The 19648-nt window shown below is 36.3% G+C and overlaps 1 protein-coding gene across 1 annotated transcript; it reads left to right on the top strand.

Annotated features, from left to right (window-relative positions):
* The first annotated feature begins 1058 nt into the window (after positions 1–1058).
* Positions 1059–16750, top strand: LOC132119092 (kelch domain-containing protein 8A-like). Its single transcript, XM_059528840.1, has 6 exons — positions 1059–1237; positions 10466–10878; positions 11594–11758; positions 12546–12764; positions 16273–16374; positions 16462–16750. The coding sequence occupies exons 2-6, from the start codon at positions 10503–10505 to the stop codon at positions 16662–16664; spliced, it is 1065 nt and encodes a 354-aa protein (XP_059384823.1). The 5' UTR covers positions 1059–1237; positions 10466–10502; the 3' UTR covers positions 16665–16750.
* Positions 16751–19648: the final 2898 nt, after the last annotated feature.

Genomic DNA, 19648 nt, shown 5'->3' with positions numbered 1-19648 from the left:
TAGAGAGATACACCCACGATCATGGGTGTATCTCATGGGTATATGTGCTATATAATATAAAAAATATATTTTTTGTGTGTGTGTGTGTTTGCTACCTAATAAGTATATCTAATTAAATTCATTTTCATTTATTTTTTATACATTATAATATATATAATTAAAATGTTACATTATATATATATATATATATATATATATATATATATTATGAATTTGATTAAATTGTCAATAAATGACAATATTTACATCTATATTTCATATAACTATATAAATATATATATTTTAAATGTTATATGAAAACATGTAATGATGTGCTGGAAATTTGTGGTGTGATATGACAAAATTAAAGTCTATTTTGATGGCTGTGTTCATTTCAGGCAATTAATTTTAGGCAATATTGAGCTGAAAAATATCTAATCAATTATGTATTCAATGGTTTGAGTGCACAATTGCATAATTAGTATAAATTAATTATGTAAATAAAAATAAAATGTATGCATTTAGCAGACGCTTTTATCCAAAGCGGCTTACAGTGCATTCAGGCTAACATTTTTGTACCCTAGGAATCAAACCCATAACCTTGTGCTGCTAACGCAATGCTCTACCACTTGAGCCACAGGAACATACATTACATACATACATACATACATACATACATATTTCTTTAGTAAATAGATACAAATCATCTTCCTATCATTCCATCTCATCTTCTTATGGGGCGTGGCCAATTTGGTTCAAAGTCACGCTCTTGAATCGAAAGGGATCCAGTTCTTAAATTAGAAATTTTCTTTCACTTTTATGGTGATAACGATAAACAACACAAACCCCAAGAAAAATGACTCCTGCAACTTCTCATTTCATCACAGGGAGCGACATTTGAGTAGACGTTACAATGAGATGGCCTTATGTAGGTTATCAGATGCACTGGAGCCCCCTTGAGTATGTCTGAAATTAATGTCAGAATGACGGATATGGTGAAGAGCTGCGATGAATATTTCATGCATGACCCATATGAGGGAAAGAGAGAGGGAGAGAGCGGGAGGTATTGCTGAGAGACGCTGTGCGCGGTTCGGCGGAGCCTGAGCTGCTGCTGCTGATGCTGATGCTGGGAGGCTGACTGACATACATAGAGGGAGGGACTATTCCACGCGAGGATTATTATTGCTCTGCTTCGCGCTTTATCCATAAGGGAAGCACCCGAGGAGAATCGGAAGAAACCGAAGCCCAGACCCGAAAAGTAAGTGATTCATTTCTAAAACGCTGTCCTTTGATGCTTTGATGCGATGCATGTATAGCAAGATGATCAGTGTCTTCAACTGTTTACACATGACAGCCTTGAAACATTTCACTCACACTTTATATCGCGGTAATACTGTGTATTTAATGTACATGCATGACAATTCCAACTTCTTTCTGTGATTATTTTGTGAAACTGCTTGGTATCCATTCTGTCTGTTTTTCTGCCATTAATGCAGCTTAAACTGTTTACAGAAATTCAAACTTTATTCTGTGGACAACGTGTTATGGTTTTTAAACTTTAGGCTCTTTAGAGAAATGTATAGGATAAAAGTTTGAAAATCTGACGTTGACTTTTACTTTGTTTGAATGTTCCCGTTGTGATTGCATCATCGTTATAGTTGCATACTAAATCGCCATTGGTCTTCTTTCATGCATTTATTTGCATGAAGCATTTTTTTAAATAAATCTAATGTGAAATGTTTATTTCTGTGCCACAATTGACAACAAACATAATTGAAAAAAAAATATTTTGCATACTTATGCACTATTTTCTGCAGTTGTTTAGTATGAATTGTGTAAGTAGTGAATTGACAGTGAAAATTACAAACAGAAAAAGTTCAGTTTAAATTCCTGGATAATGCACTTAATTCAGTTCCATTTATTTGTATAGTGCTTAACACATCTTCACAAAGCAGCTTCACAGAAAATGTTTGTTTCTACATTACAATTAAAGGATTTGTTCACTTCCAGAGTAAAACATTCCTGATAATTTACTCACCCCTGTGTCATCCAAGATGTTCATGTCTTTCTGTCTTCAGTCACAAAGACATTAAGGTTTTTGAGGATTTTTCTTTATATAATGGACTTTGGACTAATGGTGGCCAACGGGCCGAAGGTCTGAACTGCAGATTCAGTGCAGCTTCAAAGGGCACATAATCTAGAGAAACAATCTGTCATTTATTTATATATATATATTTATATATATATATATATATATATATATATATATATATATATATATATTAACCACAAATGCACATCTTGCACTAGCTCCACGATGTGCGTCCAAATTCAAGCATGACGCAATCACGCGAGGTTAGCTCTTCATATTTTATCTCATTTTCTCATCCATTTTCGAAATCGTCTGGCATTGTTTTTTTTATTTTATTAAATTTTTTGCATTTCTGGAAAGGGCATTTGACTTTCTTTGCACATTTCCTTTGTAAACACTTGGTCGGTTCTTCCACCTAAGTCACGCGTGACCTTTCCAACATGACTTCACTAATCCGTGAAGTTGAGCTAGTGCTAGATGAGCATTTGTGGTTAAAATTTTATTGATTCCACAATTACATATTATTCACACAATAACAATAATATTTAATCATGTAATCAAAAACTTAATTAATCAGAAAATAAAGTTTGTAATGTTGCACACTTCATGCACTGGCGCAGCTTTAGTTGCATGTGTATTGGAGAGGAAGAGGTTATTAGACTCCGATACTAAATGAAAAAATAGCTTTATGAAGTTCATACACTACACAGCTGAGTACTTATTAGATAGTACATAGAGTATAAGTGCATAGTTTATAATGCATAATTTGAGACACAATTTACAGTATGTTCTAGTCTAAATGCAATACTCAGTTCAGTTGTGTCGCTTCACTCCTCTATCATGGCTTCATGGGATAGTAAGTTTCGATTAGATTTGCACTTCTGAATCTTGCCAGAAGCAGTAGGTCATCCTTCTACTGTTTTACTATTTAGGAGGGAAGCATGCATGATGACTTTTCAAACTGACAGGCCCAACCCAGACTTTTTGTGCTAATGATGTATTTATTAAATAAACATGTTTTGAAAACGTGAGTAGAATTGTATTTATAAATTAGCATAATGTTACTTAATTTTACTTAATGTGTCATTTTGCTTAATGCTTCTACATCTACAGAAATCTAAAATAAAGCAAGAACATATTTTTTAATTGAAATGGTGCTATCAAAATAAGGATGTTCTGTTGGAGCGTTCCCTGTAAGGTGGGTATTCTGACCACATTTGAAGTTTTTTTTTTTTTTTTTTTTTTTTTGCATACTCTTATACTCTTTGCACACAATTCATAAAAGATGTGCACAATTATACCAAGAACGTGCATTTCGAAAGTAAATAGGATTCATGTTAATTTTATGTTGACCATAAGGTAACTTTTGACAGCTTACATAACTGAATAAGATGTAGTAGGTCAAATTTAAAATATAGCAGTACTAGTACTTTTGCTTAAGATAACTCACCCTTTGGTAAAGATGTCACACCTTCATCCCAGATGACAAGACTTTACGTATGGATTGCATCTGCCTACCTTAAAGGTCACAGCCTTTTCGAGCAGTCAGTCAACCTTCTCATTTGAATGCAGCAGATAATTTGTATTAAAGGTTAGCATACTTTGACTCGCAGCTCTCTCGCAGTGCATTTTCAAAAAGGGGAATATTTGCTATACAAGCTTTCCCCCAAAGGCTCAGACTAGCCAATTTCTGAAGACTGTTTTAGCCTGCTTTAAACAGCGACTGCATAATGTCCACCCGCTCCAAATATTAACTGTCTGCAGCAGTGACAGCCTGCCAAGTTTGCCAAGTCGAGCTTCAGTGATTTCTCGCCGTACTGGTGTCTTTAAACACCGCAGGGGAATAGCTGGTCTGCTGATTAAGGATCCGAGGCCTTGGACTAATTCATATTGTGGGAAGGTATTTCCATAGCAATTAGCTATGAGACCTTTTGGCTCTCGCTTTAGAGAAATACATCCCCAGCTCCCAGTTGTAATCTTCCTGCCGAATCCTCATTCGGACCAGTCACATATGCATTATTATCCCACTGCATTTATATTCAAATGGCACGTCGAAGCCCTTCGTAATTGAATCTAATCCACTCGGTTTGATCAAAGGCCTTTTACAGGAGTCATAGTTTAATTTGTTGAATCAATAGAGCAGCTATGGTTTTGTCCATGGCTGACCTAGATGTTGCTGGGTTTTATTTAGTCTGCTTTTTTGGGAAAGCGTGTTGCAGGGAGTTTTGAATATAAAATCATCAAGGAAAGACAAATGCATTTTATGTAATCCTCCAGGAAATGGCAACGGAGGAATTGCATTATGCTCTGGATGGTGCGCTCATGCGCTGAATTCAGGGTTGCTATGGAAATGTTAGGCTCTGCTACAGTTGACATTGGCCAGACAATGAGCACTAAGAATTAAGAATGCAGCAGATGAATAAAGTAGAGGTCAGATATAGTATTCTCCCATTTAGCTCTGTTATATCATGATCCTTTGATTCTATGTGTAGGTAGGAGCAAAATAATATTGCAGGATGATACATTTCATACCAGGATTTTATTTATTTATGTATATTTGCTGGATATTTTATGAAAAAGGTTTATATGGTAATATTTCTTTTCTTTTCATTTGGAAAGTGAAAGGACTCACATTATGTAATGTTTGAATTTACAGATTTTTTAAATTGAGGTTTCTATAATATCACTTTATAATAGTGATGTCATTCTGACAAATTTATGATGCACTTTCTAAAATAAAGTCTAATAAAGTATGACAAATTGGACAGGTTCCACACTACACAACACACTACTACACTAATATAATCAAATGCATAGTTCCAACTCCAAGTTCCAGTTAAGGATGAAACCGTTACTGGTTTAATGGTAAGCGACAATAAAAAGTGCAGACAGTAAATATTATTATTTCATATTTTATTTATCATTAAAAGTATACTTGATTATCATAGTTGGGAAAACTTTGAAAAGGTCTCATGCAGACAACATGCAACAATGGTTTGGTTTTGAGTGAAAACATGACAGAAGGCTGAAAGTATGTCTGAATGAATTTCAGCAAGTTTTGATGGGATTTACTTTTCATTTTCCCTCCATGTTATCCCTAATAAAGTATTGTTTATCAGTGCAATAATGCTTTGTTTACAGAGGTAACCAGAAACAGCTCTATTTCTATTTCGACGTAAAACTTGATAAAATGATTTCAGAGTGTGATTAAGTACTATTTGAACATTTCCAGCATGTTTTAACAATACCCTGAAATGTTCATACCGTTCCATCTCTAATCCCATTTTAATATGGTAAAAATGGTGTTATTCCTATGAGTTACAAGCACTCACATAACTTTAGCCAATGTTGTTTGAGCGTTCCATGTGAGGTGGGAATTTTTACCACATTTGAAGGCACATTATTTTTGCCATACTTCACTTAGCTTTGATAGCATTTCTTTCCACTGAAAGCTGTGCAGATACACTGTATGTGGGCTACTGCAGTATATGCACTCAGTGGTGGCATCAGTGGTTCCATGAAGAACCTTTAACATCCATGAAATCTTCCCATTGTGGAAAAATTCCACAAATTATTACAAATGTACTTTACACTACAAAAGAAATGTTTCTTCTAAAAACTGTTAAGGTTCGTTGAGGAAGGTAAAATGGATCTTATGTGGCATGGCATCACTTTGAAAACCCCTTCTTGGAATTTTTATTTTTAAGAGTGTAGCAATTTTTCCAACCGCTGACACATTTCTGTCCTGGCACGGTGTGGTATATTGTCAAAACGCTCTGCCTTATTTGCTAATAATTTGATGTGCAAATGTAAATTTAAATGAAGAGAATCTCCTGCAGAACTATAACCTCCCAGGATCATTTTTTTCTGATTAAGAACCGCACTTTTGTGGACTTTAGAGATGGCGCTGTTTGAATTCAGGGAGGCTAATTAAATAGAAGGCGATAAACGCTTACCTGCTGGGGCCTTATGGATTCACCGGAGGAGAGAATGACAAGAGGACATTAAATGGATCATTTGCGTAAAGTCTATTGAATCATACTCGCAACTAATAGCTAAGGTTTAGGATACAATGAGGCCCAGGATTAAGCCTAAGTTATGTATTGGGGATGGGAGACTAACTAATTAAAAGTTTAAATAGGATCCACACTGATTGTAAATGACTTCAGTGGCGGCTCGTAGGCATACTGTTGATCTCAAGCTGTTCGAGCTGTTAATTAACCAAAAGCAGATGAGGTTGCAGAGTAAATCATTACAGATTGCAATTAATGCAATTTGCAAGGCATGCTAAGAGTGCGCAATCTCGCTTAGTTAACAAGAGAACCTCAGCTCGGGTCAAAGGTTTAAATCTCCGTGATTTTTGTTTGTTTGTTAATGCATTATTAAAAGTGAAGAAGGCTTCGGCACAGAACCCCAAGTTCCTACATCTTGAGATCGTCTCATTGTTTCTATGGCAACCCATCTCTGCATACTGAGTCAAGGGGGTGGGGGAGAGGAAAACGAGACATGAGAGATGTGTCTTTCCTTGAGCTTTCATTTAAGTTTTTGTCTTCTCTTGGATGAGTCGTATGACAGCTTGGCCTGTAAATGATGGTAGAGATAGTCGAAACCCCAGGTGAAAGACTGCGATTGGAAAACAAAGGCAGGGGGTTGGAGGGAAAAAAACCCTTCTCATCTCAGCTCGCCTTTGACAGTCAATTTACATCTGAGAGTATCTCCCCAAGTTACAGCTCGCCCAGCTCAGCTTCGTGTCTCTTTGTAATTGTTACCCCTTAATATTTATTTCAATCTGAACCGATCATCTACACTACAAATGCTTTTCATAGTACAATGTTTTTGTAGCTGACTGAGCATCTAACAGCTAACTGGAAACGTCCATTTTTTTTCAAATTGGAAAGGGATTTTATTGTAGATTAGCATGGCCTGTCATTTTTCAGATTGTTCTTCAAAGGCTTTCAGGGGGATTGAATTTGTAAAAGCATAAAAAGGCTGGTTGGCCATGAGTGGGTTGCTGGTAAGTCTAGTTAAAAAGCCTTTAGATCCTTATCTATTAGTGTGTTTTTTCTTTTATTGTGATGAGTTTACTTTGCCGGTCAACTTCATGTGTTTCGTAAAAAAATGTTTTCCAGTTGTAAAGATCTGTGGGAAGGGCATATAATAGATTGAACTTTTTCCTATAATTTTTTTTTTTAATTACACATAATTTTATACATTTTAAAATAAATGTATAATTTTCATATTTAAAAATAAAAGGTGAAAATTTAAAAAGTCTAAAAAAAATTTTAATTTATATATATATATATATATATATATATATTATATATATATATATATATATATATATATATATATATATATATATATATATATATATATATATATATATATATATATGTGTGTATGTATGTATGTTTGTTTTTGGAGAATACTATTTAAGACTTTTACTCAGCTAAGATGCATTAAATTGGTCATAAGTGACAATTAAGATGTATAATGTTACATTTATTTCAAATAAACACTGTTCTTTTAAACTCAAACAGTTCTTAAGAAATGTGTCACAGTTTCGACAAAAATACTAAGCGAACAGTGATTTTTAAAAATGCTAAATGATTCTTGTGCAGCAAATCAGCATATTAGAATGACCACGTGATATTGAAGACTGGAGTAATTATACTGAAAAATCAGGCATAAATTACATTTCATAATATATTTAAACAGTTACTTTAAATGTTATCAATATTTCTGTATTTTCGTTCAAATAAATGCAGCCTTGGTGACACAAGAGACTGTGTTGGGTTTGTAGAGCTTGAGGGATTTGTCATAAATGATGTTTCTCAATCTCAATCTTTTACAAATCGATTGCTACTCATCGTTCATGTTTGATGTTTAATATACTTGAGGAACGGGATTTTGGTACTGTGAGCACCCTGTGTTTAAAGAAAATGAGAAAGTCTGACAGAGTGATATTCTGAACTTGTGTGAGAGCATGAGAGAGAGACACACTGAAAGATCAGCTCGTTTTAAACTGTGATTGGACTTGATGAAGTGTTCACCCCTCTCAGGGGTCTCTATGTAGTTAACACAATCGCTAGAGGCCCAGAGCTCTCAACCTGTAATAACCCAGTTTAATCGTTATTAAAGTACTATCTGATGGCTTGCAATGAGAGCAGAGCAGCCAAACACTTCTAGTTGGTGATCAAGGGACTCATCATCCACCTGACCGGCTGTAAATGGCATTGAGATGGAAACATTTCTGAATGAAGATCCTGTGTGTGTCCTGTGGGATTTTCACACTTTCTGATGACTAGCATTATAGACTAATTACAGTAGCAGAACTGTACTAACTTTGCCACAGTTTCAGTTATGTGGCAGCAGCTCAAGTGATTTAATAATAACGTAGTTTTAGCAGTTCAGTGTGTTCCTACTTTTTTTTAGCAGCACAGAGACACAGCGATGAGCTTCAGTGGTTTCATCCATGTGTGAACACCTTTCATTTGTTGAGCAGGAAAATCTCAATTGAATCAGCTGGTCCGTCCAGTTTTTGCAAATGAATGGTTTTCAAAATGAAAAAAAGTTTCAGGTTTCAAAAATTCAAATATTCGGGTCCCTTTTATTTTAGGTTTTGTTTAACCACATCAACTCTGGGGACCCACCGGTGGGTCCAATATTGCATATGCCTAATTCTCAAAAAATCAAAATAACAGCTGAAGTGGTTAAAAATACTTCATTTTTGTATGATTATTATTTCATGTCATTATATTTATTACATTAGGTTGTTTTGTAGTTTTTTGTTTTAGGCTATGTATAGCGTAAAGAAATCATGAATAAATTAAAAAATACAGTAAACCACTATATTTTAAAATATTATTACTATTTAAAATAACTGTTTTCTACTTTCTTTACTATATATATATATATATATATATATATATATATATATATATATATATATATATAGATATATTAAATTAAAATAAAATTTATGCATTTAGCAGACGTTTTTATCCAAAACGACTTACAGTGCATTCAGGCTATCAATTTTTACCTATCATGTGTTCCCGGATTTATATATATATAATAAATATATAAAATATATAAAATGGTTGCCATACAAATCAATTAAAAACAGTTAAGCTAAGTTCTTATGTACATGTCAGTTACTCAGTAGAGTTTACCTACATGTGGAAAAAGGATTTCTTTCGAATTTAGAAGTGTCCTTTCACATAATGAAGCACCTTTGTTGTGTGGATTTAAAAACAAGCAGGTTGTTCAGTAATAATTGGATCTGCTTTGAAGCTAATGTGTGGTTTGTTGACATATCTCCAATACTTCTCATTTTCTCCCATCATATTCATTCTTTGGGAAAGTCTTGTGCTCAGCTAGGGTTGTAAATTAAGGTGAGCTGTTGTACGGGAAGCATGGGAACGGTTCCCCGAGGAAAGATAGAGACTGAGGGAGATATAGTGAGTTGAAGAGCATGGTTGCCTGGATACTGCTGGATGCTATAAGCCGTGGTACAACAGCTCACTTCAAGCTCATTGTGTACACAGCTGAGGAGAGAAGAACAGTTGTGTGAAATTGGCTGCGTCAATTGAATCAAGTGTTGATGCTATTCTGGGCCGTCTTCCATATCTCTGCCTCCACTTGGATGAAAATAGAAAATAAAAAAGTGTTTGCAGAACTTAAGCCGTAGACTTCACAGCCATAAATAACACAAATTCTGTCTTTCTGCATGTTTGCTGGGATACATATCTTAAAAACTGTGAGCTTTTCTTTCTTGGTCGAAGTATTTGATATGCGTTAGCTTCCTGTAATTAGTTCCCATATATTATTTGTCTTAATATGATTACACTTCTGGCCATTTAATCTGTTATGTTGCTAGTTATATCGTTTAATCTGTATTTTATACAGTAAAATTATATTTGAAAAATTGAGCATATAACAGTGAACTTGCACATTTTTTGAAGGAAAGCATGTGGCTGTTAACTGATTCATCTAATACTTTTTGCCCAGTTTGCCCTATAGCAATTTCTAAGAGTAGCTAAGAATACACAACAATCAAAATATCAAAAAAAAAAAAAATAACTACTCAAATATTAGGCTAAATGCATGTGGAAGATACAGATGGAACAGACTGGCAAAGTGAGAAAGTGACGCCTCATATATATTCAGAGATGTAATGAGATGAGTCAAGTATAATATTGCACTAATTGTAGGCAGCAGCTTGAGAATATATGGACATTGCAAATGTTGTAATCACTGATTACATTGTCATAACTGCTGTATGAATTGCACACAGTGGATAAAGCAGTGACTACTAAACATCAAAGCTATTATAGATGTGGGCTGAATGTAGAGTTTGCCGTGTAAACAACTTCCTCTGATGCTTTACAGGAGCTGTTGTGAGGGACCACAGCGATCACTCAGGGTGATGACGGTGCCCTCGGCCCATGAGTTTCATTGGCAGAGCCTGGCGTGTCTTTCCAGTGGCCGCGTGTATCACTCATTGGCTGATGTCGGGGGGCAGCTGTATATGGTGGGGGGTTGCGATGCCTCAGGTCGACCCACCAGCGCTCTTGATCTCTACTCCCCTGAGGTGGACCGCTGGCTCAGTCTTCCTCCGATGCCCACACCGAGAGCCGGTGCGGCGGTGGCTGTCTTAGGTAAGCAGCTGCTGGTGGTCGGGGGAATGGGGAAGGACCAGCGCCCCCTGAAGGCCGTGGAGGTATACAACACAGAAGAAGGCAAGTGGAGGAAGAGGTGCTCACTCAGAGAGGCGTCCATGGGGCTTTCTGTCACTGTTAAAGGTAGAAAACCTTCTTTTATAATCCATTTTATATTCGGTACAAATATAGTTTGATGCATTTGTACATTACATATACAATAATTTGTATATGTAAGTATATTAAATAAGTATATTAGATATACTATATACAAAATATATTTAACAATATATTTATCAGCTGTGTTCATGTAAATTGAAAAATAAAATCACTTTATATATGTATATAATTTGTATATAATTATATGTATATAATTTAAATTGTGCAAAATAAAGACAATTAAAGACTGAAATGAACAGTTTATGAATTCTTTGAATAGTGTAAAGTGTCTATATTACAGGTTGATGAGAAAGAACTGAAAACATTATGAAATATGTTTTCATCTGATGAAATATTATGAAGATAAATCTTGATATTACAATAATACATATGAAATGTTGTATATACACTACCAGTCAAAGGTTTGGAATAATTAAGATTTTTGTCCAAGTAAATTGATGGAAAATAATAATTGATGAAAAATACAATAAAAACAGTTATATTGTGAATTATTATTAAAACTCTCTATTTTAATATAACTTAAATTGTAATTTATTCCTGTTCCGGCAAAATGAACATAAGTGCATACGGGACTTCTTTAAAAAAAAAAAATTGACAGTGTAGGGTGAGACACTGTTTTGTTCAAGAGTTATTTGTTCAAAATAAAGACCATCATTTGACTCTCTTCACCTCTGTTCAGACGGCAGAGCTCTTGCTGTTGGGGGAATGGGAGCAGACCTCCTGCCTAGAAGTGTTCTCCAGCAGTACGACCTTCGCAAGGACATGTGGGCGCTCCTTCCGCCCATGCCCACCCCGCGCTACCATACCAGCATCTGCCTACTGGGCTCCAAAATCTACGTGGCAGGTTTGCTGAGCAGAGAGAGTCCTTGTGTATTTGTAATCTCCTTGTGCATTAAATACTTTGTGTGTATGTGTGTTCCTGACCTTGCTGTACTTTTGGGGACACAATTGCTGAAAAAAAGGTCCCATGAGGTTAGCTAAATCTGAAAAAATAAATAAATAACAGGGTTTCTGCAGGTCTTTAACAGGTTTTCAGAAGTCTTAATTGACCATTTTACAAAATAAGGCCTTAAAACGGTCTTAAATTGGTGCAGAAAGTCTTAAAGTTAATTAAAGAATCTCACTCTGCATTTTTGTCTTGTTTTTCAGTACAGAAATCTACATCAGTAAATTAAGATGCATTTACTTGAGAAAATGAAGATATTAGGTCTTGTTTTCTGAGAAACTGAACAAAATTATGTGAGTTTATACTTCAAACAAATATCTGCCAATTGAGTACAAAAACTTTTTTTTTTTAATCACTGGCAGATGTTTGTTTTTGTATTAATGTAGAATTAGCAACTATATATATATATATATATATATATATATATATATATATATATACATATATATATATATACATATATATATATATACATATATATATATATATATATATATATATATATACATATATATATATATACATATATATATATATATATATATATATATATATATATATATATATATATATATATATATATACATATATATTTATTTATATATATATATATAATGCTTTAAATAATATTTGTTGCTTCCCATGCAAATATGACCAATCACCATCAATATCTCTTTTTCATCAGGTGGACGTCAGTGTAAGCGTTTGGTGAAGGCATTTGAAGTCTTTGACATGGAAAGCCGCACCTGGTCCTCTCTACCCAGCCTGCCCTGCAAGAGATCTTATTCTGGGGTCTCATGGGACAGCGCCGGGCATCTCTGCTGGTTAGGAGGGCTCAGACAAGGAGGAATACACCAAAGTTCAAAGTTTACCAAGAATGTTAACATCTTTGATACCAACCAAGGTAAATTAGCTAGACACCCCAACAGTATGAAAGCACATCTCTCATATTTACATCCAAATGGCAATGAATTCACATAGAAAAGAACCCCTTTAAACTGAAATAAGATGCTTAAATCGTCTGTTTTCAAGCAGGTTTGGGGTTAGTAATATTTTATTTTAATAAATATTTTCATTCAGCAGGGATGAATTAAATTGATCAAAAGTAATAGTAAAGACATTTATAATGTGATAAAAGTTTTCTATTTCAAATAAATGCTATTCTTTTAAACTTTAAATTCATCAAAGAACCTGAAAACAAATGCAGCACATTTTCAATAAAAATATTAAGCAGCTCAACTGTTTTCATCATTGATAATAATATGAAATGTTTCTTGAGTAGCAAATCAGCATATTAGAATGCTTTCTGAAGGATCATGTGACACTGAAGAGTGAAGACTGGAGTAATGATGCTGAAAATTCAGCTTTGCATCCCAGGAATAAATTACTTCAATGCATTGCAAAAATAGACTTAGTGCTGAAACTCTGTGAATACTGTAACCTGTGAATATCAAATTTAATAAGCACTGCTTGTGCATGTGGCATGAAACAACCCTTAGTTTTAATCTGTGAAATCTCCAAGAAAAATAGTTTAAGATGTTGAATGCGTATCAGCAAAAATGTTTCAACACACAAATATATTAGTAATCTCTGTAATTGTTCCCTTTTTTATTAGATTTTTTTTCTTTCTCGGATTAACCCAAAAAAGGGGACGGAAAGATACAAGGTGTGACAAAACGTAAGAGCCGCTGAAATGAGTTATTGATTTCTCTTCCAGCTTCTCACGCTTTTTCTTCCACTACATCGTTTCCGCTCAAATCTGATCTTTTCTAATCAGATTCAGGAGATGGGAAAATGCGACTTTTCTTGGCCCCAAGGGCGATAAGAAAAGTTCCTATCGTAAGTGGGCAGCGAGGAGGTCATCTTGAGCAACTGAAATGTGCACGCTGCCGTATGAATCATTTCTCTCTTTTTTAATTATTAGTCAGTCAACAGGTGCTTGAGCCGCCATTCACAGAGCAGCACGAGGGATTAAGCCTCGCTATCTAATTTCCTTCTGCCCGAATCTGCCACCGGCAATAAAAGCCCTCGCATACAAGTCTCACAATCTAATATAACTAGGCGATAAGATCGTGGGATAGGAGGGGGGTGTTAAATGATGCTATTCAGAAACACATTGTCATCCCTTATCCATAGCTCATCCAGATAGATAGTTGAGCTCATCTGCTCTTTTGTCTTAATGCAAGCTGCTGCAGAGAGGGTTATATACACCAAGAAAATCCCAGTTAGTAGGCAAGATGGATGTGTTCTTTATTAAAGATCCATCTGTAAAGATCCACTGTGTACTTGCTAATTGAGCAGCGTTAGACCCAGAACAGCATGCTTTCATAACTTTAGGCCAAATGAACAGGCATCAGGACAGACCACACCACCAGTTTGAAGGGACTATGATTTTGCATCTGAAAAAAGTGATAGTGAAGTGACATTCAGCCAAGTATGGTGACCCATACTCAGAATTTGTGCTCTGCATTTAACCCATCCGAAATGCACACACACAGAGCAGTGAACACACACACACACTGTGAACACACACCCAGAGCAGTGGGCAGCCATTTATGCTGCGGCGCCCGGGGAGCAGTTGGGGGTTCGATGCCTTGCTCAAGGGCACCTAAGTCGTGGTATTGAAGGTGGAGAGAGAACTGTACATGCACTCTCCCCACCCACAATTCCTGCCGGCCCGGGACTCAAACTCACAACCTTTCGATTGGGAGTCCGACTCTCTAACCATTAGGCCACGACTTCCCGTGCTTGGCGTTAGAAAAAGCAAAAGGGCATCAGCGATTAGCAGAAAAAGCATCAGTTTTTCAGCCAACAACAGAGCGAGCATTGCCCGCCAAGGGCCAAAGTCAATATCCTGTCAAGTTCATTGCTTATTCAAGTCAGACACTTTGATCCGGATCTAAATTGCTAAATTTGCAGCAAAATATCAATAAATTATATAACTAAAATCACCAGAGAAAAACAAATTCACAAAACAAAGCCTTGTTGTCCACTGACTACATACTGTAGGCTGCTACCTTTTAAAGCAGCTTCTAAATATTGCATAAGGCCTTTGAATACCATAAAGTCAACATTGCTGTTCATTTTGGCCAAGAACCACACACTTAGACCAGAAGAGATCACCTGACTGACATGTTAAGCAAACAAACACAGTTTGTGAACTTTACATTTACATTAAATAATGTTTTTAAAAGCAATGTCAGCATGATGCTAAATGAATGATGTTAAAAATAGGATATTTTTAAAATATTTATTCCTGTATTAAAAACTGAACAGACCCACACACATATATGTATATATTCTTTTGATGCAAAGCTGAATTTCCATCAGCCAATGATTTCTGAAGACTGGAGTAATGACTGATGAAAACGGAGTTTTGCCATCACCGGAATAAATTACATTTTAAAATATATTAAAATGCAAAAGCATTGTTTTAAATTGCAATATTTCACAGTATTACAGTTTTTAATTAAATAAATGCAGCCTTAATGAGCAGAAGAGACTTATTTAAAGAAACATTAAACATTATTACTAACTGTAACAATAATAATAAAAAGAAAATGCATATTAGGGTTGCCTGATCTGTGAAAAATGCCTGCAATGGAAAAGAACATGTTGTGTTAATCTTCCATTTTGATATGGTTTTGATCTGTTATAGATACATAAGTGCTGTGAGCTTCTGCATACGTGTCTTTGCAATCAAAACCTCATCACATTTTTCAACAGTATTTCAACAAGCATGACAGAAGGAGCTGCCATCTCTCAAACAACCATCATTATTTAATGCCGTTTGTATGTTGTTGGCTGTGATTGTGCTTTTGGCCAATTAGGTTGACTGAGAAATGTAAATACTGTGCCACATTAACGTTCTGTGAAACACAGCAAGCTGCACAGCTCCAACTTCCTTTTCAAAGCAATTAAAGTGTTCTAGCTCAGTAATTTTTGTTTTTTGTTTTGGTTTTTTTTTTGGAGGAAAAGGCCCTTGAATTTATTACAGCAAGCCACTGGCTTAGTTTTTAGACAGATATTAGGTCCTGCAAATGGAAAGTCTGTCAGCTTTAATCGACAAGCTTGCAGGCTCTAATCTGCAGGAAAGTCCTTTATTTTATTATTTTTAGGAAAACCTGTCAAACAAAACCAATAAATCACATATAATCCAGTTAATTTTCTTTCACTCATTGTATTAATCTGATTTATTGTGTCAGATTTTATATTACACAGTGTTAACATTGAATAGTGTGTAATTTATTCAAAGATAAAACAGTCTCCTGCATCCCATTTTAATGTACAAACTATATGTAAGCTATTGTTAAAATGACATCTTTTAAATTGCTGCTAGTGGTGGAGAACTTACATACTTCAACTTTAGCATTTTATTATTGTTATTTGTTTGTGTCCATTTTGATTCATAGGAACTTGGTTAAAATCGGAGGACACTGTACCCTTGAAGACCAAGCGAGCAGACTTTGCCGCAGCCATAGTGCGAGGCAGAATGATCGTGGCGGGAGGTCTAGGTATTGAAGTTGCATCATGATATATTTATCTACTGCACAGTTGCTGTCACAGTTGGTGTCATCCAAACATCTGCTCTCTTCATACAGGCCATCAGCCATCAGTGCTGGACACTGTTGAAGCCTTCCATCCCGAAAAAAGAAAATGGGAGAGGCTTTCACCTATGGCCTCGCCGCGTTGCTCTGCCACCAGCATCGTGATCCGTGATCGCTTACTGGTAGTAGGAGGCGTCAATCAAGTCCCAAGCTCTGCCCACGAGATTCTATATGTAAAAGAGGAGGAGATTCTTTAACCATAAAACTTTAGGTTTACACATCAGAAAAAGTTGCCTTCCGTGATCAAGTAAAACACAAATTTTCACATTAAAGGTGCGGTCACGTTTAGCGTTGCTTTGGGAAATTTTGCAGGCAAAATCCAGTCTGTGCGATTGAGAGTTTTCACATGAGAGGCAAAAACATTCTCAATTCAGTTGTCTCTCTTGGTTGGACATGCAATTCTGCCATGCTGAGCAATAGAAATCTGCTTGGTTTGAAAGTGATTCTGTGTGAGCTGTGCTTCATACAGTACATATCTACGCTATTAACAGTTGACCTTTTTTTTTTTGCTAAATTTTGCAGACAAAATCCAGATCTGCACAATGGGGACTTTTGCATGAGGGTGAAACATTTTCCAGCACAGTTTTTCCTCTTATTTGAGTAAATTCGCCAAGCTGACCAACAGAAAACTGCTTGATTTCATGTGGCGAATTCTTGTTGTGACCAACCTGAATATGAGCGAAAACTGAGTGACGAACTTTATCGTAACCAAGCAGCTTTCTGTTGGTCAGCTTGGCGAATTCACATGACCAACTTGAACAGCGAAAATGCTGCGATGACCGTAAATTAGCGGAAACTGAAGAATGACAAGACAACGTTTACAGTGATGCTTACTATACTGCCCCTTGTGCTATTTCTGACATATTTCATACAGTGATGGATAAAATCACTTACATAATCTACTTACGTAGATAATGTTTTGAACTTAATTCCCAAGTGTCTAAGTAGGCGGTTCTTGCCCAAAATTAAATACAATGTTGACTTTATTATATTCAAAGACCTTATGCAGTCTTTGCTCATTCACATTGGTCACACAAATTCGTCAAGCTGACTAACGAAAGCTGCATGATTCATGTGGTGAATTCTCATGACCACACAGAGAACTTTATTATAATTAAGCAGGATTCTGTTGGTCAGCTCGGTGAATTCATGTGACCAACTTGAACAGCAGCAAATCTGCGCAGGGAACTCATGCGAATCTCCCAGGCCCACGAACTGGATTTCACCAGCAAAATTTTGCTAATGTGACCACACCTTAAAGCCTGAAATACACTCTACAGTACTCAAAAATGCAAATGTGAGTGCATTGCAAATGCAATAAGGGCGGCCGTAGTTTCCTTCAAACATTTGTCTTAAACCGAATTCAGGTAGCTAGCTACAAAAATGGCAACAGTTCAAATGTAAAATTTGTCATTTTTTGCACCCCAGTGCAAGATTTTCTTCAGACTGTTGCTCCGCCATGACAGTAGTTTAGCTGAAACAGAGCAATGACAGTAGAAGACAATGTTTACATTTATTGCCTACTATAGTGCCCCTTGTGGCAATGCTGACATATTTCATAATGTGATGATGCATGAAATCAAACTAGAGCTGCTGTTTATGTACTTATGTAGAGTATGTTTTGGGCTTAATGTCAGTACAACAAGGTTTTTGAATGCTAGACTGTACAAATAAATAAGATACACTATGTGACGAGGAATAACTAAAGCACATTGTATGGAACAACATGTATTTTAGTTCCACAAAGCTTGCTGTAAATGCCATTAATACAAAATGTACAGCAATGACAATCTGCCTTTTAAAGCCAACAGCACCAAACACCCGCTGAATGATCTAAGCCAACAACATATGCACAAATACAGCTTCCGAAACACAATAAATAAGTGTTTGAAATAGATGCAGATTTAGCAGTCTCCCTGTAAGTGTATTGAGATATTTTAGGGTATTTACAGGGTTGCTAAGTAATCTACTGCTGCTTTTAGCATGATCATTAAGTAATACAGCAGGTCGTATTAATAAAGTGAAGTTTTAGGATATTAATTGTGCATACCTCACTGCATTAGTTGTATAGGAGGTGTTGTGTGAACAGATTTTGTTGGTTCGTATGGTGAATATTGATAAATATTCACTCATTCTGGTCAGTTTCATCCTTGTCAAAGGTAACTTGCACTGCTGTAGCACATACTACATGCAATCCTTTTTCTAAATGTTTACAGGGTCTTCAGCGATTTACAGTAGCATCAAGTACTTTGTCTTTAAAAAAACCTCTGAAATCAGTAATTGGGAGTTTTGTGGAATTTTTTTTTAAAGACAAGCCTTTCACAATGTCCTACCCTATCTAACTTTTTCAAGAGGAAATACATCAAAACAGGACTTAAAACTACACGCAGGATTTCATGGGGTTTTTAATACTACACTAATAAGATACTGAGTGTGTTTACATGCACAATTCAGCTCATTCTCAAATCCCAGGAATGCAAGAAACACATGAGATTTTAAATTATCGGTTCACATAGTATGCACACACGAAATAAACCACCAGGATTGTGGCTTCAAAAGTTTATGAGCTGATAAAAGAAAACGTCTCAAGGTTACGTATGTAACCCTAGTTCCTTGAAGGAACGAGACGCTGCGTCGAAACGCTTTTGGGGAACGTCCCTGACGAGACCGACTCTGAATATCGTGTGCAATCAGTCCATCGGAAAGGCGTGACGTCACGGCGGGGTGACGTAGCGACCAGGAAGCTATAAAAGCACGTGCCGTGCAGCTGGCTTCAGCTTCGAGTAGGGAAGCAAGCGCCGGCAGGGGTGCCGGGAGTATGGCTCTGCGACGCAGCGTCTCGTTCCTTCAAGGAACTAGGGTTACATACGTAACCTTGAGACGTTCCTTTTCAGGAACTCGAGCTGCGTCGAAACGCTTTTGGGGAACGATGTGCCCACGCTGCCAGACTTCCAAATCCCTGCCTAGTGTGTAGTCAAAAGAGCACAGCTAAGACGAGAGAACAGAAGAGCCCGGCGTGGCTCGCATGTCAAGATCGTAAAATCGGACAAATGTGGAGGGCGTGGACCACCCCGCAGCGTTGCAGATGTCCAAGAGGGACACACCTGCTGAGAAGGCCTTGGAGGCCGCCATACTCCGAGTAGAGTGAGCCTTGGCCCCCAAAGGAGGGGGAAGACCAGAG

Source organism: Carassius carassius, chromosome 38 (assembly GCF_963082965.1).
Source record: "Carassius carassius chromosome 38, fCarCar2.1, whole genome shotgun sequence".
Classification (NCBI taxonomy): Eukaryota; Metazoa; Chordata; class Actinopteri; order Cypriniformes; family Cyprinidae; genus Carassius; species Carassius carassius.
The sequence above is the reverse complement of the archived record's forward strand: the minus strand, read 5'-3'. Positions and strand labels throughout refer to the sequence as shown.